Here is a 23,795-nt window from a genome sequence, read left to right as displayed (position 1 = left end):
TGAAATAGCTCTGTCAAGAGGGAACATGGACTGATTATGTTTCGAAGTTAAATTAGAGCTTCTTAATTAATTTCTAGAGCCCTTGAGAGCATCCAGAATGTTTTTCAGAAGCCACATGTCCATCTACCTTCTAATCCTGCCCTATTCAATCCCAGGGGAAAAAAATCAAGAGAAATATGAGTATTTGGTGACTGATAGTGTAGGTTGCTTTATTATTATTATTATCATCATCATCATTATTATTAAGGACTTGCTAATAAATGTCTCATTCTCTCTGTAGTCACCTCACTCCTGATACGACCTCTGATCACTCCATGCACCTCTTTCTCCGTCCACTGCACAGGTGCTGGCGCCTCTCCGGGTGAGTCCCTCGGCCCTTACTCTGCTTGCTTTCTGGACATAACCACTTCACCTGTCACGGTTTTATTTTCTTACAATAAGCAGATCTCGTACAATAAGTCACCATTCCCAAATCTCCTAGTCCAGTTCAAACTCTGCCCCAGGACTTCAGATTCATGCATCCAAAGACTCCCAGACATCTCTGGCTAAATGTGCCACAAGACTCCCAGGCCCAACAAATCTAAACTCGCTGCTTCCCGCCCACCCCACGCCTTTTGTATGTTCTTCATCCGGGCGTGCCACCCACCGCCCAGTTAGCCTGCTGCAGATCTGAGGGCCATCCTGGAGGCCCACCTCTCCTCCGCTCCTCATCCCACCCCTAACTCACCTCGGAAACAGTCCCTTCTAAGTAGGTATTTATTCCTCCCCTCTGCTAGGGTCTGAATGATTGATTGGGTCCCCCCAAATTTCCTGTTGAAATCCTAACCCCAAATGTGATGGCATCAGGAGGCAGGGCCTTTGGGGTGATTAGGTCATAAGTGTGGAGCCCTCATGAATAGGATGAGTGCTTTTATAAAAGGGATCCCACAGAGGTCCGCTTCCACCATAGGAGGGCACAGAAGTCTGCCACCCAGTAGCGGGCCCTCCCTGACCCAGCGGCACCCTGATCTGAGACTTCCAGCCTCCAGACTGAGCAATAACTTTCTGCTGCTTGTGAGCCTCCCGTCCTGTGGCATTTCGTTCTAGCCACCCACACAGACTAAGACACCCTCTTTTCAATCCCAACACCACGAATCCAGCTAGTCCTTGGGACCCAACCATCTGCGCATCCGTCTCCCACGTGGTCTCCCTGGTTCCAATTCCACCTCCTCCAATCCTCCCTGGATCGGAAAGAATCTGCCTAGAAGGTAAATCTGCCCAGATCACTGATCACTGCCAATCTCTCCTGAGTTTCCAGTGTCAAGTAACAAGCTCTCCGTGACCTTGTTCATAATCTTGGGGGCTTGTGGGGTTATCTTGGTCCCACCTTATGTATTCATTCTCTTTTTCTTAAGGTTTGGAAGGAAATTTGTATTTTTTTAAATTAGGCTCCAAATTTGGGGAGGCTGCTTTGACCCACTAACACCTCACTGTCCCTGCACCCTTACTGTCCACCCAGCACTCTGCCCATAGTGCATCTGTATCACCTCACGTAATCCTCACGACGACGCTGAGGGGCAGGTCTGTTTTCGCACCCATTTTACAGATGAGAAAACAAAGGCCCAGAGAGAATCTGCCCAAGTACATGCAGCTGGTAGGCGGCAGAAGCGGGACTGCACCCTGGCTCTGTGAACCCGTCTGGGCAGGCTGCATACACAATGGGGACCCAGGCGGCCCACAGGCCCACAGCTGCAAAGGAGGCCGAATGTGTGGAAGTCAGAAAGGAAAAGGAAATCTCACAGAGCTCTGGCCTCAACATATCATTTAAGTAAAATAGAATGTTGGGGATTCATATCAGCATTTGATAGTTCATTTGTTTCTCAATATTAAATCTCGATCGAAATTCGATCAGCCACCTAGACACGTGTTTACGTAAATACGATACTGTATTAGTAGAAAAGTCCAGAAATATAACGTGCCCACAGTGAGCCACTTAGAAAGTTCTAAATGTGAGTCTGTTTTAAATAAAACCATACAGGATTCGCTACCCAACTATTTGGACATCAGAAAAATACCTACGTAATTAGGTATCACACATCTTATAGTCAGGTCCAGGTATTTTCAAAAATGAAGGAGCACATTTAACTTCTGTCAATTTGCTTCCAGTTACAAGAGCAATTCTGTGTGATTTTTAAAAATGCATGTCAGCACATACCAGCCTCTGCATTTTAACACAGCGCTGTGTACCTAAAATTAGTACATCCACAACAGCTTTGGTCCTACCACAGTCTCTGAACGTGCGCCCTCCCTCCAACACATCGTCTCCTCTCTCCTCGGACCTCTGAATGACCTCCCTCCACCGTCCCGCCAAGTCACACACGCCACAGGTGCTCTTGGCTGGTGGCTCTGCTGTGCGATGGGTGCCCCTAACCCAGCTGCTTCCTCGCACACTGACCACGTTCTCTCCGGGACCCCCGCTCCAGGACCCCCTTCTCCAGGGCTCCACGTTAGCTAATCGCCTCCTCCCTCCTCTGCTCCTGCAGCGTCTCCCTCGTTGGTGGATCATTTCTAAGAGAATCCACATTTCTGTTATTATCGCCCCATGAAACAAAACAAAACAAAAGAACCTTACTGTGTCCCCATGTCCCTCCTTGCTTCCCATCACAGTAAAACTTCCCACCAGAGCCCTCTGGAATCGCTGTTTCCACTTCTTCTCGGCTATCCACTCCACTGCACAGCCCGCTGCCGGCCAGGCGCCCGGAGACCATGACTCCCGATGAACCAGCACGGCACCCTGGACCTCCTCCGGGCCTGCCTGCAGCTCCGGGCACCCCGCTGCCTCAGGCGCGGCCTGGCTGCTCCTTCGGCCAGGTGCACCACGCCACCGGATGTCCCTGCCTGGCCCAGCTCCCGTGGCCTCTCCTCGGCCACCTCCGACACCTGCCTGCACCAGACTACCCAAAACTGTCCAACTCAACCCCCAGCTCTGGCAGACCCCTCACCACCATGGTTTTCATTCCTTTACACTATTTTCTTCATTGCTCTTTTACTGCCGGACATTAAATGACATATTTCCTTTGTGTGTTTCCTTGTTTATTTTTCTCCCCCACCCCCTCACCCTTCCACATGCACACACTGGAATGTAAGTCCTATGCAGGTAGAGACTCTCATCTCTTATTTACCACTTACCTCCAGTAACTAGAAGGCTGCTGAGAACACAGTAGATGTTTAATAAACATGCATTAAGCCCTGGCCAGTTTGGCTCAGCGGTTAGAGCGTCGGCCTGCGGTCCAGAGAGACCCGGGTTCGATTCCCGCTAAGGGCACGTACTTCGGTTGCAGTTTGTCCCCGGCCCTGGTTGGTCGTGCGGGTGGCAGCCACTCGACGTGTCCCTTCACGTCGATGTTTCTCTCTCTCTCTCCTTCCTCTCTCTCCCTCCCACTCTATCTGTACAAAAAATGGAAAAATATCCTCGGGTGAGGATAAAAAAATAATAATAATAAAAAAATAAACATGCATTAATCACATACATATTATATGCTACTAGAGAACATTTTAGAGAACCCAAATGTCTGGGTTTTAAAAGTAGATCTTTGTACCCTTTTTTTTTTTTAATCCTCACCCAAGGACATTTTTGCATTCATCTTCAGATAGAGCAAGAGGGAGAGAGGGGGGAAGAGAGAGAGAGAAGCATTGATGTGAGAGAGACACATCGAGCAGTTGCCACCCACATGACCCCAACCGGGGCTGGGGACAAACTGCAACCGAGGTACATGCCCTTAGCGGAAACCGAACCCGGGTCTCTCTGGACTGCAGGCCCACGCTCTAACCACTGAGCAACCGGCCAGGGCTGTACCTTTTTATTTATTTTTTTTTCTTTATTGATTTTTAGATAGGGAGGATATGAGAGGGAGAGAGAGAAACATCGATGAGAGAGACCATCAACTGGCCACCTCCTGCATGCCCCCTACTGGGGATCGGGCCCACAACCTGGGCATGTGCCCTGACCGGGAATCGAACCAGCGACGTCTTGGTGCCTGGGTCGACGCTCAACCACTGAGCCACACTGGCCGGACTCTTTGTACCTTTTTTAGACGTTCTAGTAGAGTCAGGGTGGGTAGTAGTTTGGGGATGGGAAATATGTACATCTTTTACCTTTCTGACGTCACTCGGATTCGTTCCTCACAGCTACAATTCAGACCCTCCGTCTTCTCATGGAAGTATTTTTCCACACACTGTTCTTCGAAATCGTGAAGTTTTTTCAGCTCCTCCTTACTCAGGTAGAGTTCTGTGGAAATGAGTATGTTACATAAAAAGAATCACGATTCATCTTTAATAGGAACCTGACAGTGTATGAGGGGCTCTTCTCCTACTAGTGCTGACATTTGATAAGTGTAGCTTGTGTGATGGAGCTTGCGGCCTTGTCAGACGGTGTTCTTAGCACTGAGGGGGAGCAGGACACAGGCCCGCTGGGGCGTCCTTCTGGGTCTCCCCTGCTTGTTCTCTCCCGGGCGTGGGAATGTGAAGACAACCTGTATTTTCAGTATTTTAATAGGTTGGAATGTTTTCACACGTCGACAAAAATTCACTCCCACTCAGTTAAACATTCATGTATAAATTTTTGTTTGTTTTGTTTTTGTTTGTTTTTTTAATCCTCACCAGAGGACATTTTTTGTTCAGATAGAGTGGGAGGGAGGGAGAGAGAGGAAGAGGAAGAGAGAGAGAGAGAGAGGCATTGACGTGAAAGGGACACATCGAGTGGCTTCCACCCGCACGACCAACCAGGGCCGGGGACAAACTGCAACCGAGGTACATGCCCTTAGCGGGAACCGAACCCAGGTCTCTCTGGACTGCAGGCTGACGCTCTAACCGCTGAGCCAAACCGGCCAGGGCTCTTGCATAAATTTTGACTCCCCTAAAAATGGACTATCTTTTTCTTCCCTGCCAATTGTGTAATCAATCAAAATGACAATAAACTACAGGTTAAAATCAAGGCTAGAAATGAACCTGGTAGGAGTAAAAAGTTTTACCTTGCTAGACTGAGTTTGTATATACTAACTTCTACTGAAAAAAAAATTATATAGTATGACCAGTCCATCACTAGCCAAGCCTATCCACCTGCCCTGACAGAATCTAATTAAACTCATTAAGACACATCATTTGGTGACACAATTGATGCCATGTCAAACTTCGGCATTCATTCAATCTACCAACCTGGCTCTCATTCTGACCCAACCTGAAAACACTTCTTTTGAGCAAGTTTCCAATACTTGGAAAATATAAAAATTATTCCTTCAATAATTTCACTTAAACTGGAGTGGGAAGAACCATTAGAGTTCTCCAGAATTTATGAGAAGTGAAAGTATTCCATTATTTTTCCATAAAATAAGACAAAGATATTAATTTTAAGTGGAAAAACATGGCTAGAAGAAAACAATATTCAAGTTCATAGTGTTTTCTGATTTTATGGTGTGGAAGACTCTTTCAAATACTAAAAAAATCCAGTATGTCCCCAATTCTCAATATTGGTTTGCATTAAAGAACCTCCTTTAGCCTGGCAGGTGTGGCTCAGTGAATTGAGCACTGACCCATGCACCGAGAGTTCACCGGTTTGAATCCTGGTCAGGGCACATGCCTGGGTTGCAGGCTCGATCCCCAGTGTGGGAAATGCAGGAGGCAGCCAATAGATATTTCTCTCTCACCAATGTTTCCATCTCTCTCCCTCTCTCCCTTCCTCTCTATCTAAAAACTTAATTAAAATATACTTAAATAAGAATCTCTTATGAACAAGAAACTATAATGCCATGATTTGAACTTCCTGTGCATTCCTGACAGCAAACAATCCAGAGCACAATTCCACAGACAGGTGCTGCTGGTGGCATGTACAGCAGTCTTGGAACTGTCCGCCAGGTGGCACTGCTGCCCCACATGCAAACATTTTGCTCCTCCATACAGAGTGGAGAAGTCTCTCAAAATTCAGGAATTTTCCAGCGCTTGTAGTGAACAGAGAATGTACTTCAGTTTTATACCAGAATCATCCTATAACCCCACACCCGGGTGAGCCCAGGAAAGGTTTTTGGTATGGTGCTAGGAAATCTGACCAAATCCTAGTTAGTTCCAGGATCTCTCAAATGGTTCACAAGCTATTCGGTTGCAATGGTTCTGCTCAATGATGGCGATGGAGCTCTGTTAAAAGCCTAAGAGTTACTATATAATTATAAGCCTTTAAATTAACTGCAATTGTTCTTTGGCTTCATTATAAAGACTGAATGAATCTCTTGTGAGAGAAGAAATAGAAAAGAAAAATAAATCTCCTAAGTGACTCAAGAGGAGAAAAATACTTTACACAACCAACTACCAGGAACAAAAGTGTATCGCCCTGTCGGCCCTGCAGTAACACCTGTCCCCCTCAGGGCTCACTAAAGTATAGACACACTCCACAGCCCGTATCTGAAACTCCTGGAAGCAGATGTGCTTTAGGATTTAGATTTTTTTTTCTTCTAGTTTTAGAAAAGTAAAAGAGTGCATATACCATAAAATGAGTAAAACCCCTAGTTAGGGCTAGGCATCAAACACGTGACTGTTTTCGCAGAAAATCAGTGAATACTCACACCACAAAGGGTAGAGAGAATAAGTGGGTTCAAATTAGTCTTATCCGCCACTTCTATGCAAATGAGTATTCCCACAACTTACAAAGAAAAAAGACTTTCCATTTTCAGAGGTACTTTGGATTTGGAATTTGTGATAAAGGATTGCGGATTTCCTCTATATCTAGAAATTATCTAGAGATGGACCTCATATCCATTGTGGGAACGCTTGAGAGGAACCACACAAGATCTGCAAAATCACCGGGAGGAATGTTCTCTTATGACAAGTACCATGATAGTCATATCATGTAGGCAAGATATGGCTAAGCAAAATAAACTAGGGACATCTCAAAATATATAGACTCAAGCTTTGCAGAGAAAGAACCCATTCTTCTGCACCTTGAGTTGCAGTACTTGAAGATGTGAAACATCCCTTCAGAATTATCTGTGCTCAGATTACAGAATGAGAGAATCATGACTGGTTAATATGTTAAGCAAAATGTCTTGCTTATCTATTTTCCATAGACTGTGAATTTCCAGGCCAGCAGAGAAAACACAGGTATTCCAGGAGACATAAAGCCTTTACACATTCAAACAGAGATTCTGTTCCAACCTAGTCCTTTCTTTCAAAGCTTTGGTTAATCGCGGCAAAAGGCACTGTGACCACACAACGACCATGTATCTCCTTAGCCCCAGCTCCTCAGCAGATGCATTACTGTCGTGAATCCCTAGATTTAATGGGCAGTGCTCTGGTGGGTCGTCACCTTGGATCTCCATTCTTTACTCTCTTGCTCCTGCCCCATCAGTAAAAACTTACTTAACCCGACATCACCCTCTTCTTGGTCACTTGGAGCTTGGTGATGGCAAAGACAGCGAAGGAAGAGACCAGCGTGGCTCAGCAGGATGAAAGGTGGGGGCAGCCATGGCTTCTCGTGGTACGTCATGATGTAGCGATAGCGATTGTATTTCCACAGTTTATTGGAAATGGATTTCATATCTACATAGACATTACTGCAAGTTGTAGAAAGAGGAGGACAATGTTTTAATATGCAGTCCTGAAATAGAACAGATTTTTTATTTCTTTTCCAACTTTTAGGACTGATTTACCTGACATTACCAACAGTTTTCTAATCAAAATAATACCCATTGCATTTCTAATTCTTCTTCCACCAAACAAAACATATTAACCACCCTCTACAATAAAACATGCTAGTGAGAATAATAAACAAAGGGTAGAAATGACAATTAAAGAGAAGAAAATGTTAACATCTTAAATGCAACAAACAGAAATTGCCCCCTGCAAAGCTCTGCTTTTCAACTTTGAGCATAAATCTTATGATGACTTGATTTTCCCTTAAATTATATTGACTATGTAATTCCATTAAGTTTATACTTTTTTTCTTTTTCTTTTTTTTTTTTTTTTTTGGTCTGTGTTGCAGCAAACATGTAGTAAAGTTCTTATTTTGTGTTGTTTTGCAATTTTATTGCCATGCTGGCACAGATATGAAATCTGTCTGGAAAGCTTGGAATGGTTTATTGCTTGTGGTAAAATTTGCCTGGTCACTTACAGGCAGCATTTGAAAACTTTTTATTATATAGTTGTTTACATACTTATAAGTCTATCATGTAAAGGCATGTACTAAAACAAATGTTGCATTTGTTTCGTAAGCATGTTCCTATAATCTATTATGAAGTTGAAATTAAATCTAGAGAATGTTTTAACAGTCCTTTAAAATCTGTCAATCATTTTTAATAATTCTTTTTTTATAAAAAGAAAAAGGAATTTCAGGACAGTCAGCAGCTTCTATTTAGAAGCTAGATATATTACTTAGATGAACTTTACAATAAAGTAACTGCTTATTGGAAGGCTACTTTGGATTTTCCCTTTAATTAAATCACCTGTAATATGTAGATAGTGCAATAAATACACTGACATTACAAAACTTTCAATGAAAGTTGTGGTGGGCAGTCCAGGTATTCAGTTATTCTAAAGTAATATATCAATCATCCTTCACTACTTAGCTTTAAGTCTGTAACACGATGAGGCCGTGGAACAGTAGAATGTCCACCTTCACATTCACTTAGGCTGATATAAAATGAATTCTCTGGAGAGAAAGATGGCAGAGAAGTACTTGAGTAGGCTGGCCAAATTTAGCAAATAAAAATACGGGCAACTCTAAACCGGAGTAAAAATAAGGAAAAGAAACGAGAACTATCCTGGAGAAAACCAGTTTAGGATAGAGAAGGGGGAACATTTCAGACTCCATAAAGTAGATGAAGGAAACAAACAACTGAGTTTAAACAGTAGTTCTCCAAGTGTGGTCACTGAACCAGAATCAATGGCATTACCTAGAAATTTCTCAAAAGTGCAAATTCTCAGGCCCTATCCCAGAACTACTGAATTGGATGTTCTGGAGGTGACATTGTAGCAATGGGCATCCCTGTAAGCCCTCCAGGTAATTCTCCTGCCTGATCTGATCAAGGCTGAGAAACACCAGATTACATGCTACTGCAATTCCAGTGTGACTACAGTCTGCCCACCAGCAGAGGGAGACAGTCAGCATATTTCAGGTCCTTGGTAATTAAAGGTATCAAGAATCTGGAAAGGGCCCCTCACCAAGTAGTCAGATCTTAGCTTTCTCAGCTTGTTTGGTCCTCAGTGTGTTCATCTCTAAAATGAGAAAACTGGTCTATGCGAGGATTTCTCAACCTCTCTTGACACCTGACGCGTTTGAGAAACAAAAATCTCATGTCCTTCTCTTAATACTACTTGATTTAATTAAAAAAAATAGCAGTAACAAAAGTTCATAAAATGCTGGAGCTAAAAGTGATAATAGCTGTCATATAATCTTGTAAAGAGCAGAAGGGTATGTCCTCCCCATTTCATGCAAGCCATTTTTTAAGTATTCTGATTTCTTTTGCCTCTCTCCAGCCTTCATCTTCTCTATGTCTGTACTTAGAGTCCATGCATTGATTTCCCTTTTCTTATCTTTTCAATACTTGGGATAAATTCATGAGCAAAAAATAAAAACACCAACTTGTCCTCGAGGAGCATATATTCCAGTGGAGAAGCCAGATAAACAGAAAAATACAATATGTAAATTATAAACTATATCTGTATATATAATAGAACTGGCACTATGAGGTATCACCTCATACCTGCCAGAATGGTCACCATCAACAAATCCTCCAACAACAAGTGTTGGTGAGGGTGTGGAGAAAAGAGGACTCTGGTACACTGCTGGTAGGAACGCAGACTGGCGCAGCCACTATGCAAAACATGGTGTTACCTCAAAAAATTAAAAATTGAATTGCCATTTGACCCAGTGATCCCACTTCTAGGAATATACCCTAAGAAGCCTGAAACACCAATCAGAAAGAATATATGTACCCCTATGTTCATAGCAGCACTATTTACAATCGAAAGATCTGGAAACAGCCCAAGTGTCCATCACAGATAAGTGGATGAACAGCTGTGGTACATGTACACAATGGAACACTATGCAGCTGGAAGAAAGAAAGATCTCTTACCCTTTGAGATGACATGGAGGGACCCGGAGATTAATATGCTGAGCAAAATAAGCCAGTCAGAGAAAGACAAGTACCACATAATGTCACTTATTTATGGAACATCATGAACAAAATAAGCTGTCAACCAGAACAGATCCAGAGTCACAGAAGTAACAGACTAACAAACTTCCGAGGGATAGGGGGTAGGGGGATGGGAGGGGAGGGAGAAAAGTAAACCAAAGAACTCATATGCATATATGCACAACCAATGGACACAGACATTGGGTTGGGAAAAGCTGGAGGGGAGTGGGAGCAGGAAAGAGGAGGTCAGTGGGGGAAAGGGGAACATCTGTAGTATTTTCGACAATAAAAAAAAGAAAGAAAAATATAATGGGTGTAAAGAAAAAAGAATAAGGAGGAGCAGGCATGCCAAGGAGATGGCTGAAGGAAAGGGGGCTGACTTACAAGTATCATCCTTAGTTTCGGCCTAATTAAATATGTTTCTATTGATTTTTGTAGAGTGAGAGGAAGAGACAGAGAGAGAAGTATCGATCAGCTGCCTCCTGCACGCCCCCTACTGGGGATCAAGCCCTCAACGCGGACATGTGCCCTGACTGGGAATTGAACTGGGACCCCTCAGTCCATGGGTCAACGTTCAATCCTCGAAGCCACGCCAGCCGGACAGTTTAGGCCTAATTAAAAGGGGATGTTTGAGCAAAGAGTTGAGAAGGGGATGAAGGAATGAACCACACAGAGGAGTGACGTCATCTGACGTATGTTTGCACAGGGTCATTGTGTTGGTAACTGAATATAGGGCCAGAGGCAGAGAAATACATCAGGAGGCTCTGGGTAGCTGTGGGTGGCGAGAGGTACCTGGATTGGTGATGTACTTGAAGGTGGAGTCTACAGGCATCCTGACGGTTACTACAGGAATCAAGAATGAATCCAAGGTGTGTGGTCTGAACAACTAGAAAGAGGGACTCTGACAAATGTAGTCTTCCTCACAGATTTGGGAAAAACTACAAATAAAATAAGTACATGTTGGGCCCTGGCCGGTTTGGCTCAGCGGTTAGAGCGTCGGCCTGCGGTCCAGAGAGACCCAGGTTCGGTTCCCACTAAGGGCACGTACCTCGGTTGCAGTTTGTCCCCGACCCTGGTTGGGTTGTGTGGGTGGCAACCACTCGATGTGTCTCTTTCATATCGATGTTTCTCTCTCTCTCTCTCCCTCCCACTCTATCTGAACAAAATATCGAAAAAATGTCCTCGAGTGAGGATAAAAAAAAAAAAAATACATGTTGGGAAAGAGGGGAGATCAAGAATTAGAACATTTAAAAGTTTAGAAATCTATCAGATATCTGACTGGTGATGAAGGGGCAGTTGGGTCTGCAGGACTGAAGTTGAAGAAAAAAAAAAATAGGGCTAGAGATATAAATTAAGATTTGTCAGCATGAACAGGAAACTGACCAAGATCACCAAACAAAACGTAAACCAAAGGCAAGCAAAGTCCGGGCCCACGGACATGCCAATGTTAGAAGATTAAGGAGAGGATGATCCAGAAAAGGAGACTTCGAGGAAGTGAGAAGAGACAGAAGGAAAGAGAGAATGAGACACACTGGGAGCCGGTGAAGAAAGGGCACCAAGTACTCCCGAGCCATCTGTCAGCCTCATCAACTGTTCTTCCACGACTGCAGTTACTACTTCATCACGACGCAGGATTTCCTCCCGCTCTGCATTGATTATACTTCCCACTTGCTGTTTTTCTCTTCCGGTACGCTACTGCCTTCCTCGCGGTAGTGTTATACCCACATTTTAAAACCACAGCAATAGCCCTGGCCAGTTTGGCTCAGCGGTTAGAGCGTTGGCCTGCGGTCCGGAGAGACCCGGGTTCGGTTCCCGCTAAGGGCACGTACTTCTGTTGCAGTTTGTCCCCGGCCCTGGTTGGTCGTGTGGGTGGCAGCCACTCGATGTGTCCCTTCACGTCGATGTTTCTCTCTCTCTCTCTTCCTGTCTCTCCCTCCCACTCTATCTGTACAAAAAATAGAAAAATAACCTCGGGTGAGGATTAAAAAATAATAATAAATAAATAAATAAATAAATAAATAAATAAAACCACAGCAATAAAATACAAAACACACAAACACCAAAGGCTACCTGCTCAAAGTGCATGTGAATCTGCCCAGAATACCTGCCCCCATGTTGACGTCAACAAAATCACCATATTACATGGAAATAACCTACTTGAAGAAAGCGATGAGCAGGTTCACCATGATGATGTACTGCACGAAGAGGTAGACGGCCTGCAGAAACGGGGTGAGAAAGGCGCCGGGAGGGCAGGCCGACTGGCTGGAACAAACTACAACACAGGGGATTTAACAGCATGGGATGAGGTGCACCTGCGACCTGCGATTCTAAGTCAATACTGAGCACAGTAACTAGGCAGAATACCATACGTTTCTGGTATTTTTACGATTCAGATGATTATTTGCCAGGGTTTTTATTTTACTCTGAGTATCTACAAAAGTTCAGTGCCGGCTGAGGACGCCCCCCCCCCCCCACGCACCGTCTATTTCGGAAGCGTAGACCTCTCCGTACATCATCCAGTACGGCTCGAACACGATGTCCCGCGCGAGGCTCCACGACGGAGGCTCCTTTGGCGAAAGGATGGCCTTGCGCGCCACTCCGAAGCTCAGCAGGACTATGGCCATTATGATCACAATGTAGAACATGTTTGCCGTCTGCAGGACAGTACAGCACGAGAGTTTTACCACAGATTGGGAATTTAAAGCAAATAAAACACTAGCAACCATCATAATTACACCCAATAACAAGCCTGTCTCGTCATGGACCCAGATGCCCAAGTCCACGCAGAGCGGGGTCTCCGGCTGCACCCTCCTGTACTCCCTGCACAGTGTGTGTTTCGTGCCAGTGTGGTCTATGGGACAGCATGAGTTTGCGAACAGTAGAGCATCTGTGCTTCTTCTTGAAGAAGTCATAAAATGTGAACAGCTTGTGATCAGCTAATACCCAACTTTTCACCAACTGGACCAGGGGTTAGGAAGAGAAAAATAAGAGAGATACTCAAATTAGTCAAATGGTTCTTTCCCACAATCATTTTCAAGAACTGACTGGAGTCTGAGAAATGAACCAGGCGAAGAATCTGCTGAAGACCTCTGAGCTGCTGAGCACCCTGACAAAGGGGAAGATCCCAAAATGAATAAAAAATACAAAAGGCAACTATGAAAATGATGTTTGCTAACTCCAGTGGTTCGTAACTCTCAAACATTTAGTCTTTGTATTCAAAGTACGCCTTGTTTTTATTACACATAACAGAGGGCGGCTTATAGAACACAGACCTTTACATACTTCATTTCATTTACTACATGTACATCAACTCAACCCACGTGTTCACTGTGGCAGAGACCATTATCCCATGCGTATTCTGAGCTTCTCTACATTTCTTAGCCTCCCCTCCATGAGGCCGTGGCCATGGGACCTATTCTGGCCAATGGGCTGTGGAGTGACAGTAACTTGAGTCCCTTCCTGCCCAGAGGACTTAAGAGCCATTAGACTTTCTCCATCTCACTTGTTCCCTGTGATGAGGAGACCTTAGAAGCCACAGGCTGACATTACTATGACTTTATACAAGATGAAAGGATCCTGGATGCCTGAGTCACTGGGTGGAGGACAACCCCCAAGAGCAGTCATCAAACGCTGCATCAGGGGAAAATTAACCTGTGCTAATACCAATGCCACCAAGCCCACAGGAAACACTGCTGGTCTCAGAGAAAAGTGTAAAGAAAATTCTCTTTGGAATCCTGGAGGTTCTTCCCTTTCTGCCCCTCCAGGTTGGTGCTCCCCTTCCTCTTGTGAACTTGCCAGGGAGTATTCTGAGGACAACGCGAAGATGATCCTGAGGTGCTGCACTTCCTAGCAAGGGGTCTCGGGTCCTGTGCAAAGCCAGCTGGGCAAGCCTAACACAGCTGCACGGTGAATGCCAGTGACAGGCAGAGCCAGGTGGCCCCGATTTGAATCCTGGCTCCCTGACTTATAGCCTTGGGAAATTTACTGAACTCTCATTTCCTTGTATGTAAACTGTGGATAATGACAGTACCTATCTCAGAAAGCTATTTTGAAGAGTGAATGGTTTAATCTATACGAAGTACTTAGAACAGTGTGCGGCCCCTAGTAATCGCTATTTAAGAGTTGGCTGGGGGTGAAAAGACAAAATGACAAATCAATATTTTAGCAGAAAATAGGGTTGCTGGTAGCCTCACACAAATCTCGCCTTTGGGAATGACTGTGCTCAGAGACAAATCTGAGTCAATCCCATATCAGCGGACCCTTACCCCAAAAGGGTAAAGTGAGACTCCGAACCAACGGCCCAACATTCTACCCAAGGATGTACAGAGTTTGTGGTTATAGTGATGAACTGATCTGACTCTTGGTGCTTCTGCAAATAATTTCAAAACTTAAACTACTGAATGTGACCCTTAAAAGCAAGCAGGAGTGTTAGGAAGAACACCAGCACACATGAGGAGACTGGACTCACCATTTTCGCAATCATGGTCACATACGGACCTGCATGCTGGTTCACGGCAAAGAAGTCCAGGAGGCGTGAGAACCAGAATATGATGTCGATGCAGTATAGGAGTCTTCCCGCCGTGTGCAGAGGGGGGTCCCCCCACCGCAGGCCAAAGCCAACCACAAACAGGCCAGTCGCCACAGTTTCCATTAAATTCCAGTACTCACTAATCCATACCCTGACCTTTCGAGTAAACTTTTCAGGTTCTGAACTACAGACCTAAAAGAAGAAAGAAAGGGAGAAACTTAATGGAGGAGATACAATCCAAGAGTCTCGCCAATTATCATCTTCTTTCATGTATCAACTGCTTCATGTAAAGAATATTTTTAATCCTGCCAAATAACAGATTACAAGGGGATTTGGGAGACTTAAGTTATCCTTGGGTAATTATTTAAACAATTCTATAAATATATGTTAATATCACTGTTAGTGCTGGCCAGCTATTTGAAACCCCAAAGGAAAAAAAAAAAGGTAGTTTTTTTTAGCCTTCATTAATCCTAAACTAACACAGGGAAACACTAAGACATTTTTTAAATTTAATATTGCGATGGGTCTATATAGCTCCTGGTCTGAAGCCAAGGAATTCTATAATCTGGTCTTCCTACTGCTCTCCAGTGAGTTGTTGACAAATTACTCAGCGTGTGATGTTAGAACTCACTTACATAAGAAATCACCCTGCAACAGACTGAAATATAAAATAGTAAACCTAATGTTCCATACAAATGGTAGAATTCAGATAACATTTTTCTCCTGAATTGTTTTCTATAATCTATCAACTCAACAGTAACTAGCAGACAATGTAGGCATAATTACTAAGAACACATTTGCCTAGTACATGGCGTCGGTCACGTTGCTCTAGGAGAACACCGATGTATGCAAATGCACAGACAAATAGGTGCATATACAGTGACATCTGAAACAGTCTAAGTCGTAACTAAGTATGTGACTGTGGTTATAACTGCACAGAAATACTCTTTTTTTTTTTCCATATTTTGTTCAGATAGAGTGAAAGAGGGGAGAGAAAGAGAGAGAGAGAGAGAGAGAGAGAGAGAAACGGATGTGAAAAGGACACATCGAGTGGCTGCCACCCACACGACCCAACCAGGGCCAGGGACAAACTGCAACCAAGGTACGTGCCCTTAGTGGGAACCAAACCCGGGTCTGTCTGGACTGCAGGCCAACACTCTAACCGCTGAGCCAAACCAGCCAGGACATTCTCTATTTTTTTTTTAAGTGGCTCATGGCGAACCAAAAACAAAAATTTTGTCTTGTTTGTTTCTTGGACTACTTGCCCTAGAAGGATTTTCAGCTTCAATTTTCAAAGGTATTTAGCAGAATCTTTCAAAAGCTATAAATGAATTTTTTGCCTATTGTACAACGTTGTGCCACTCTGAGACAAACTGATAATATGTAAGTAATGCTAGGCTGAGAACAATCAATCTTATTTAAAAAAAAAAACTTTCCAGAAAATCAAAAAGTTGGAGGGTCTAATAAAAATTAGATAGCGTCACTCCAGGATTGATAAACACAATAAGATGTCCTTGAAAACAACTGCTTCCAAAGAGCAGCAACCAAAAGAAAGTATGTGGCAAGGACAAAGGTTTTCGGTCAGATTTTCCCCTAAATACCCTTCCTGCAGCACCCAAATCGAATCAGTGCTGTCTGTCTCACCCTCAGCCCTGACCTGCCCATGGTCATCACCGGCCCCAGAACACCTCCAGCAGAGAGGTGCAGGCGACAGGGGAGAAGGGACAACTCACCTCCCGGACTTTCTCAATGGCGTTGGTGAAGATGTAAATGATGACAAGCCACTCCTGCACGCTGGGCTGAGGCGGCATCTCCACCAGCACAGTGAAAGTGAACAGCATGAGGAATGCCAGATACACCATCTGTGAGGGGACACATTCCCTGGGTGTGAGTCATGGTCATAATGGAGGCGACCGAGCAGACAGGGACCGAGCTGGGGAGAAACACACGGGAACTTCAACGGGATAACGCGAAAACACAACTGGGACCATGCTCTGGCGATTGATGACCTAATATTGAAGAAAACACAGGAATCTGGTTTTCTATTCTAGGATTAAGTGACTGGAGTGAAAGTCACTGTTTTCAAATGCATGGGAAGGAGTCACCATCTTGTCCTGTTAGCTCCTGACCAGAATTTCTGCAACACCACACATTCCAGAAAGGGCGTTTCTGGGCTGATAGCAAGCCAAGGGGAAATAACACGCCTTCCCCTCCATTTAAATGTGGATAACGTGTGTACCAAGTATGACAAATGAGCAGGGTCGGTAGGTGCCGGTTTTTTTTTTTTTCCTTTATTGATTTTAAAGAAAGGAAGGGAGAGGAAGAAAGAGAGAGAAACATCGATGAGAGAGAACATCAATTGGCCGCCTCCTACATGCCCCCCACTGGAGACTGGGCCCACAACCTGGGCATGTTTCCTGACTGGGAATTGAATTGGTGACCTCTTGGTACATGGGTCAACGCTCAACCACTGAGCCACACTGGCTGGATGGTGGGTGCCTATTTTCAAATGTAATCAATTATGGCATTTACTATGACTGGAAGTTTTATTTTATGTTGATTAAAACATTCTGGCTAGTGGGAAAGTATTGTCCAGCTTTAATTACATTACAGGCTGTTGATGTTTTTATCTCAGCACTTGGCCTGTTACATGGTAGACATTCAAGAAGGTGTTTCATTACTAACTGGGTTTATTAAACATAGATTTCCAAAGTCTTCAAAGAATTAAAGTACAGTGAACTCGCACATACATTTGTACTAGTGATAACAGCTTTGTCATCTTTTCTAGCATTTTTGCCTTCTTAAGATGTGTTCCCAGAAGTAAAAGAGCTGAGCACACACATTTAATACTGTGACACGTATTTCTAAGTCGCCCACCAGACTTCCATGATCACCAACAGTGTACAAGACGGAGCAGCCCTTTTAACAGCCTCAGAGACAGCACCCAATGCTAGCTGATCAACACATGTGTTAAGAATCCCAGGTCAGTAGAGAGAAAAATGGATGTGTGTTTGTTCATCTCACAAGAATCGTATTAGTTTTAACTTGGATCCCTATTTGTCGTATCTTTTTCAGCTCCACCTAGGTGTTTTCAGTCTTCTAAGTTTAGTTCTACACAGAGAATGGCTGAAACCACTTCTGACTTACAATAGTGACATTATACACAATAGGTGGTATTTCAGGAAGGCATAGTGGGTATTACTGCCTCTGAGTTCGAGAACTGTTGTAGAAAAGCATATGAGAAAGTTAGATAAATTCCATTAATTCTATACTTCCCTGGGTGTCTGTCTCAAAGTCTGAGTATGTTTGATGACCCCTGAGGGACATCAGTTGATAAATTTATTGTCAGTCATTTTCTACATTCTTGTCATGGTTTCATGGTGGTCAGACACTGCTGATATTAGTGGTATTGCTTCTCTTTTCATATATTTCCAATTTTCAAAAAAAAAATCTGGAAATGTTTACATGTTCGCTTTTTCATCATAACATTTATAACAAAAAGACAGTTTTAATCACGCACACATGCCATAACCTAGCATGATAGCCAAGGCGAAGATGCCTGTGCTCACCATCTGTTACTTTGGGCAGACCTAGCTGGCTTATTTGTTCTATTTGGGAGCAATCTTTGTTGTTGTTCTGTTTATTTAGCTTTACTCCTGTCTCTAAGAGTTTGTAAGCTGTAAATTTCTGAGGAAAGAAATACTTGAATACTCTTTCTCCAGTGACTATGGTTAAAAGTCTCACTGAACTACTATCAGCGTATCTGGGATATTTTAGTACCTATTCACAAAAATGGTGAAATATCATTTGAAAGCAGATTTGACTTTTGAAAAGGAATGAAAGTCATCCAGAGCTATGTACTTATTCAATAAGTACATAAAATTAGTGTGTAGTTGAGCAAGTTGAAATGTAACACATTCAAGTAACACATCCTTTTACAGTCACAATCCAAATGTTTTAAAAATACAAAATCTTAGCCATGAGCAATTTAAGTATAAATAAGCATGAGAAAAATAATGCTGCTAAATAAAAGTAAAAAGCACTCAAGAGTTTAAAGTACAGTTCACGCCTGGCTGGTGTGGCTCAGTGGTTGAGTGTCGACCCATGCACCAAGAGGTTGCTGGTTCGATTCCCGGTCAGGGCACATGCCCAGGTTGTGGGCCAAATCCCCAGTGGGGGGTGATGCAGAATGCAGCCAATCGATGTTCTCTCTCTCTCGCTCCTTCTCCCTTCCTCCCTCTAAAATCAATAAAGAAAAATAAATAAATAAACTACAGTTCATGCTTTCTCTGTATCTGTACTATTCATAACAGATTTAGTATTTATTCATACAATTTGAACTTCCACAATTTTTATTGTGCTCTATATATTTATAAACATATGTCTTGAAGACAAAAAAAAAAAACTTGCATTTTTTGTCTCTATTACACATTTTCCCTACAAACAAAAAATCAACTCAACTTTTTTGCTCAAGATGGGGAAAAGAATCCACCTGTCACTGAACTCTACAACCACTGTTCATTTCATTGTGTCACAGAGTTTCACGTGTTCAGTCCCGGCTTGCTAATGGGAAGTGCTGGAGAAAGAACATGCTGTTACCCCAAAGCAGGAGAGCTCTGCTCTACCCTTCACTCGCCTCCCTCCAGTCCTTTCCTGCATCTTTGGTCATTCCCCCAACCTGTTTTTTTTTTAATGCAATTCTACATTTTATCACAAGTTGGCCAATCAGGCCTAGCATTATCAATGTTATCATTAGCTATTAACCATCATGGATTGTGACGAGAAAACCAACCGTGTAAAACCAGAACTTGACAATTGGAGCACCGTAGAACTCATAGACCTTCCTGGTCAGCGGAAGGATTTGAGGACCACTCCTCAAGACAAAGTGCTGGCTGTCATCTAGCTTCTCCTCGGGGCCCCTCTCCATATCACGGTCTTTCTGTAAAATAAACAAATAAGTCCTTGTCGGGGCTTAATTAAAACATCGACATATGCAAGTATCTAAAAAACATCTTAAACATATATAGTAAATATCTTAGAAATTAATTGGGCACCCACCTACCAAATTATAATCTTATTCTTGAAAGAAAAGAAAACGGCATGTATCACATCTTTGACCAGTAAGGAGCACAGGGTATTCCTGAAATATAACCTGAGTCTCTAATAATCAAATCTACTCACATGAAGGGTAGGACCAAAAATTTTTAAATGGTTCCTGTCCCTGTTCTATTTAATCTCCTTTATCAGCATTTGGAACCTAAGGATATTCATAAAATGCCCATGAAATCAATCACCAACAATATAATTAATTCCATCATAGAGGACAAAATGAACACTCATTGATAATACATCATTTCCAATTCATAGGCAAGTTGGGCACAGCGTTAGGTGGGGGCTTCCGGCTCTGAGAGATTCCCTCGTTTACAGCAGAGGTTCTCCACTGAAGTTCATGGACTCTGGGCTTCTGGAACTCCTAGAACGTCCTGCATCTGCAAGTATTTGTGTTATACATGCATTTTTCTAGGGAAAGCATCATCTCTTTCATCAGTTTCTCAAAGTTATGTGTCAATCCAGATGGATGAACCCTTGTAGGTAGTAAGTAATGAGTATCTGGGTGGAAGAGAAGTGGTTGTGTCAATGTGACTACACAGGTGCCCACACAGGAGAGCCTTTAGAGACAGGGGGCAAACCTGGCTGGTTTGGCTCCGCGGTAGTGTTAGCCCGCAACCGAAGGGTCTCAGGTTTGATTCCCATTCAAAGGCATGTACCTGGGTCATAGGTTCCATCCCCAGCCCTGGGCAATGTCACTGGGAAGGCAACCAATCAATGTATCTCTCTCACGTTAATGTTTCTCTCTCTCTCCCTTCCTCCCTTCCACTCTCTGTAAAATAAATAAATGAAAATAAATAAAATGATTAAAACTCTTAAAAGAAAAAGGAATAGGGGGAAAAAAGTACCTGTAGCCTGGTTGTCTTTGAGAAGGGAAAACTTAGTGATGGTGAAAAAGAAGCCAAAAAGATTTCACCCAACCTTAGAGAGTTCTGTGTGGTTTTAATTTTTAAGCAGAAAATGCATTACTTTTATGATTTTTTAAATTAAATAAAAAGAAAGAAAGATTCTCTGATGCCTCTCAGAAAGTACATTTCTTCAACCCATCCACAAAAGGTGTCTCTCTAGTGTTAGACCTGCATGATGAGCAAGATTTTTCAAGCTAAGAAATAAATCAAGTTTTGCCTGTTTTCCATATAATTGCAAGAAATGTAATTTTTGAGGCTTCAGGCACCTAGATGGGTTGGTTATGTCAGTGCCTGACATGAATGTCTTTCACGTCACTTTAGACAGTAGAAGTGGGGTTGTGACTTTGAGGTGTAGGAACGAACCTAGTTCCTGATGGGTTTGAACCGGCCCACAGTTAAAATGGCTTAGAAGGGATTACAAAGTCATCATTTGCTATGATTTTAATGACATAAGTAGTACTGCAGAAAGACCCCAGAAAGCAATGTAAGTAATCACCTTGTTATTAAATAACTTCCCTTACTATTTTTTCCAGGAGTGTTTCATTAGGTCTTTAATTACTCTTGGCATTTTGGTATGGGTGATGAGTACTTATTGATCCTGACTCTAAGCTAAATTCAAAGTCATTGGCTGCCATGATGAAAAAAAGGGGGGGGGGGAATGGATATAAATTCAGATTTGGGACTTTTCTTAGAATTAGGTAAACACAAAAATATTTTTCTTAGCTTTTATTCTACTCAAATCTCAATCAACCAATCCCCTTTCTTTCCCCTCTCCCCTCTCCCTCCTTTTTCTCTCCCAAACAGGAATCTGAAACCAGCAGGCACACAGCATAAAATTATAACTACAACAATCAGCTCTACTACAGTTCATGCCTACTTTCCACTGTATTCATCACCATTCTTACTTAATGATGCTCTGATAAAATTTCATTATTATTCAACTTTTTAAAATATTTTTTGTGTGATTTAACAATATGTCTAAGACTAAGCTCATCTTTCCTCTTCCCTATTATCCCTTTAAAGATGGTCTTGTTTAAACCATCAACATCTCAATCATATTTGCTCTCTCCCTCCTTGAGCAATGTCCCATGTTCAGGCCCTATTTGCCTCTTCACACCTGGATGGTTACACCAGCCTGTTCCCTCCCTGGTTCCAATGGTCTTCTTGCTACACTGGAGGCAGAATAATTTCCTAAAGGTCAGATCATCCTGCTGCTCTGGTCATCTATGTTCACTGGCTAACCATTCCCTAGAGAATAAAAACCACATTCCTTCACAAGATATACAAGAGTCTCCAAGATCTAGTCTCACACTACTTTCCCCGCCATACCTGCAAATATTCCCTCCTTGTGTCATGTCACCTTGTGTCACCATAACCTGGCCTCTAGCCACACAGCACAACTTACGTTGCTTGACATATGCTTTGCATTTCCTGCCTCTGGGCCCCTGCTTACAGTCTCCTTCCCACTGAAATGCTATTTTCCCTCTCCATATCAAGTCACAGTTCAAACACCACCTCATGAGGAAGTCTCCACTCCCTAATCCTCATCTACTGATCCCCAGTGGAAAGGGTCCTCTTCTTCCCCTAGTTAACCCATTCTGCCATCTTGCTATATTTTGTTCCTAAGAAAGCTCCCGTCATCAAAAGTCATGCTTTCAGGAGATTAGCAACTAGAAAGATTTAATTTATCATGACAAAATTATTTTACCTATGGAACTGCTAGGCTCAGGCAAGAAAGGAAGGGAAGAAGGAGGGAGGGAGGAAAGGAAGAGGAGAGAAATACATACATACCCAAATAGGCATGATAGTCAAAATATTTAACTGATCTGGCCGAGGCATTAACAATCGGAACAGATGCTCAACCAATCACAACAGATGCCAGCCATAATATTATAATTGATTGTTTTCCATTTAACATTAATTTAATATTTTTTAACGTTATAACAAATACCCCATAAGTAAAAAACGACATCAGAAAAGATGCGAGCTAAACATCCTCTTTAAAGTATTAAGTACCAGAGAAGTTGTCTACACCACCTCACAGTAAGTGATAATTGTACAAGCAATGATACAAGTTGAGATATAACAATAGAATACATACCCACAGACAGCTTACTGGAGACTTTCCAATAAAAATGGGTTGCAAGAGAAGTAGCTAAAGTTACCCATGAAAGAGTATCCCCTTGGGAACTCAAGTAAAACTATTCAGTCACTGAATATAACAAATGAAAAAATTTGTGGGACAGACAGTCAAGATCAATGCAAATTCTAAACCTGATCCTATAATTAAAGATTTTTAAGAAGATGAGGCAGTCCTCATTGTAGTTCTAGAGAAATATTTATTCTACTAGTCACAAAACAATTTGAGAAGTTAAGCAGCTGTCAAGATGTAATAAAGTCTATAATTTGGGCTTTGAGGCAGAAATGGGATATTTTGCTTAATTACATGGGAGTTAATTAGATTCGTCATGCATGTCATACTTTCCCATTCTACAACGTGATTGCTAAATAACTTGTTAAACAAATGAACTCTGTGTATGTGTGCACTGTGCCGTCAACACCATAAAAACCCCGTTTACTCTGAGGCTGCACTGACCGCAGAAGCACTTCCTTTGGTGCTGCTGGGACTCTGGTCACCATTGTGCCTCGTAAACTGGAAGTCCTGGGACTGGGGAACGTGGGACATCTCCGCTTTGCTTTTAAATTCCAACGTCAGAATGGCGGGCGGTAAAAGAATACTTATGATGATCTGCAAAAGAAAACAAAGCAAAATACGTGGTAGGTGTTAAAAAAGGCAAGGTATTATTCAAAGAACAAAATTAAGACTTTAGTGTATATAAAAGGTCAGACCCATCACCCATTCAATTGATATCTTGATTCTATGGATATTTCATAACTCAACAAGTCTAATTCTAGAAGTGTCTCCCTCAGAAATACTTATGAATGCAAGCAATAGGTGGATAGGGATGTTTGTTGCAGGGTTATTTGTAAGAGGAAAAAACTGGTGTCGATATAAATGTACACCCATGGAGAGAGAGCTGGTGTGGGACAGCCTAACAGTAAAATTCCGGAGACTGTTAAAAAGACAAAAGT

General features: G+C 42.8%; 1 protein-coding gene across 1 annotated transcript in view; it reads right to left on the bottom strand.

The window, feature by feature from the left end:
* The window catches only part of TRPM6 (transient receptor potential cation channel subfamily M member 6), a 188,612-nt gene that overhangs the window by 50,194 nt on the left and 114,623 nt on the right, over positions 1-23,795 (bottom strand). The window contains exons 20-27 of the mRNA XM_036261056.1: positions 23,299-23,451; positions 19,478-19,624; positions 16,419-16,547; positions 14,626-14,877; positions 12,637-12,811; positions 12,315-12,429; positions 7,384-7,577; positions 4,135-4,267 (exon numbers count right to left, since the gene is read on the bottom strand). Coding sequence (XP_036116949.1) covers positions 4,135-4,267; positions 7,384-7,577; positions 12,315-12,429; positions 12,637-12,811; positions 14,626-14,877; positions 16,419-16,547; positions 19,478-19,624; positions 23,299-23,451 — 1,298 coding nt within the window. The remainder of the gene's footprint in view (positions 1-4,134; positions 4,268-7,383; positions 7,578-12,314; positions 12,430-12,636; positions 12,812-14,625; positions 14,878-16,418; positions 16,548-19,477; positions 19,625-23,298; positions 23,452-23,795) is intronic.

Source organism: Molossus molossus, unplaced genomic scaffold (assembly GCF_014108415.1).
Source record: "Molossus molossus isolate mMolMol1 unplaced genomic scaffold, mMolMol1.p scaffold_m16_p_14, whole genome shotgun sequence".
In the NCBI taxonomy this organism is placed as follows: Eukaryota; Metazoa; Chordata; class Mammalia; order Chiroptera; family Molossidae; genus Molossus; species Molossus molossus.
Note: the sequence above shows the minus strand (reverse complement) of the source record. Positions and strands in the feature narration are given on the sequence as shown.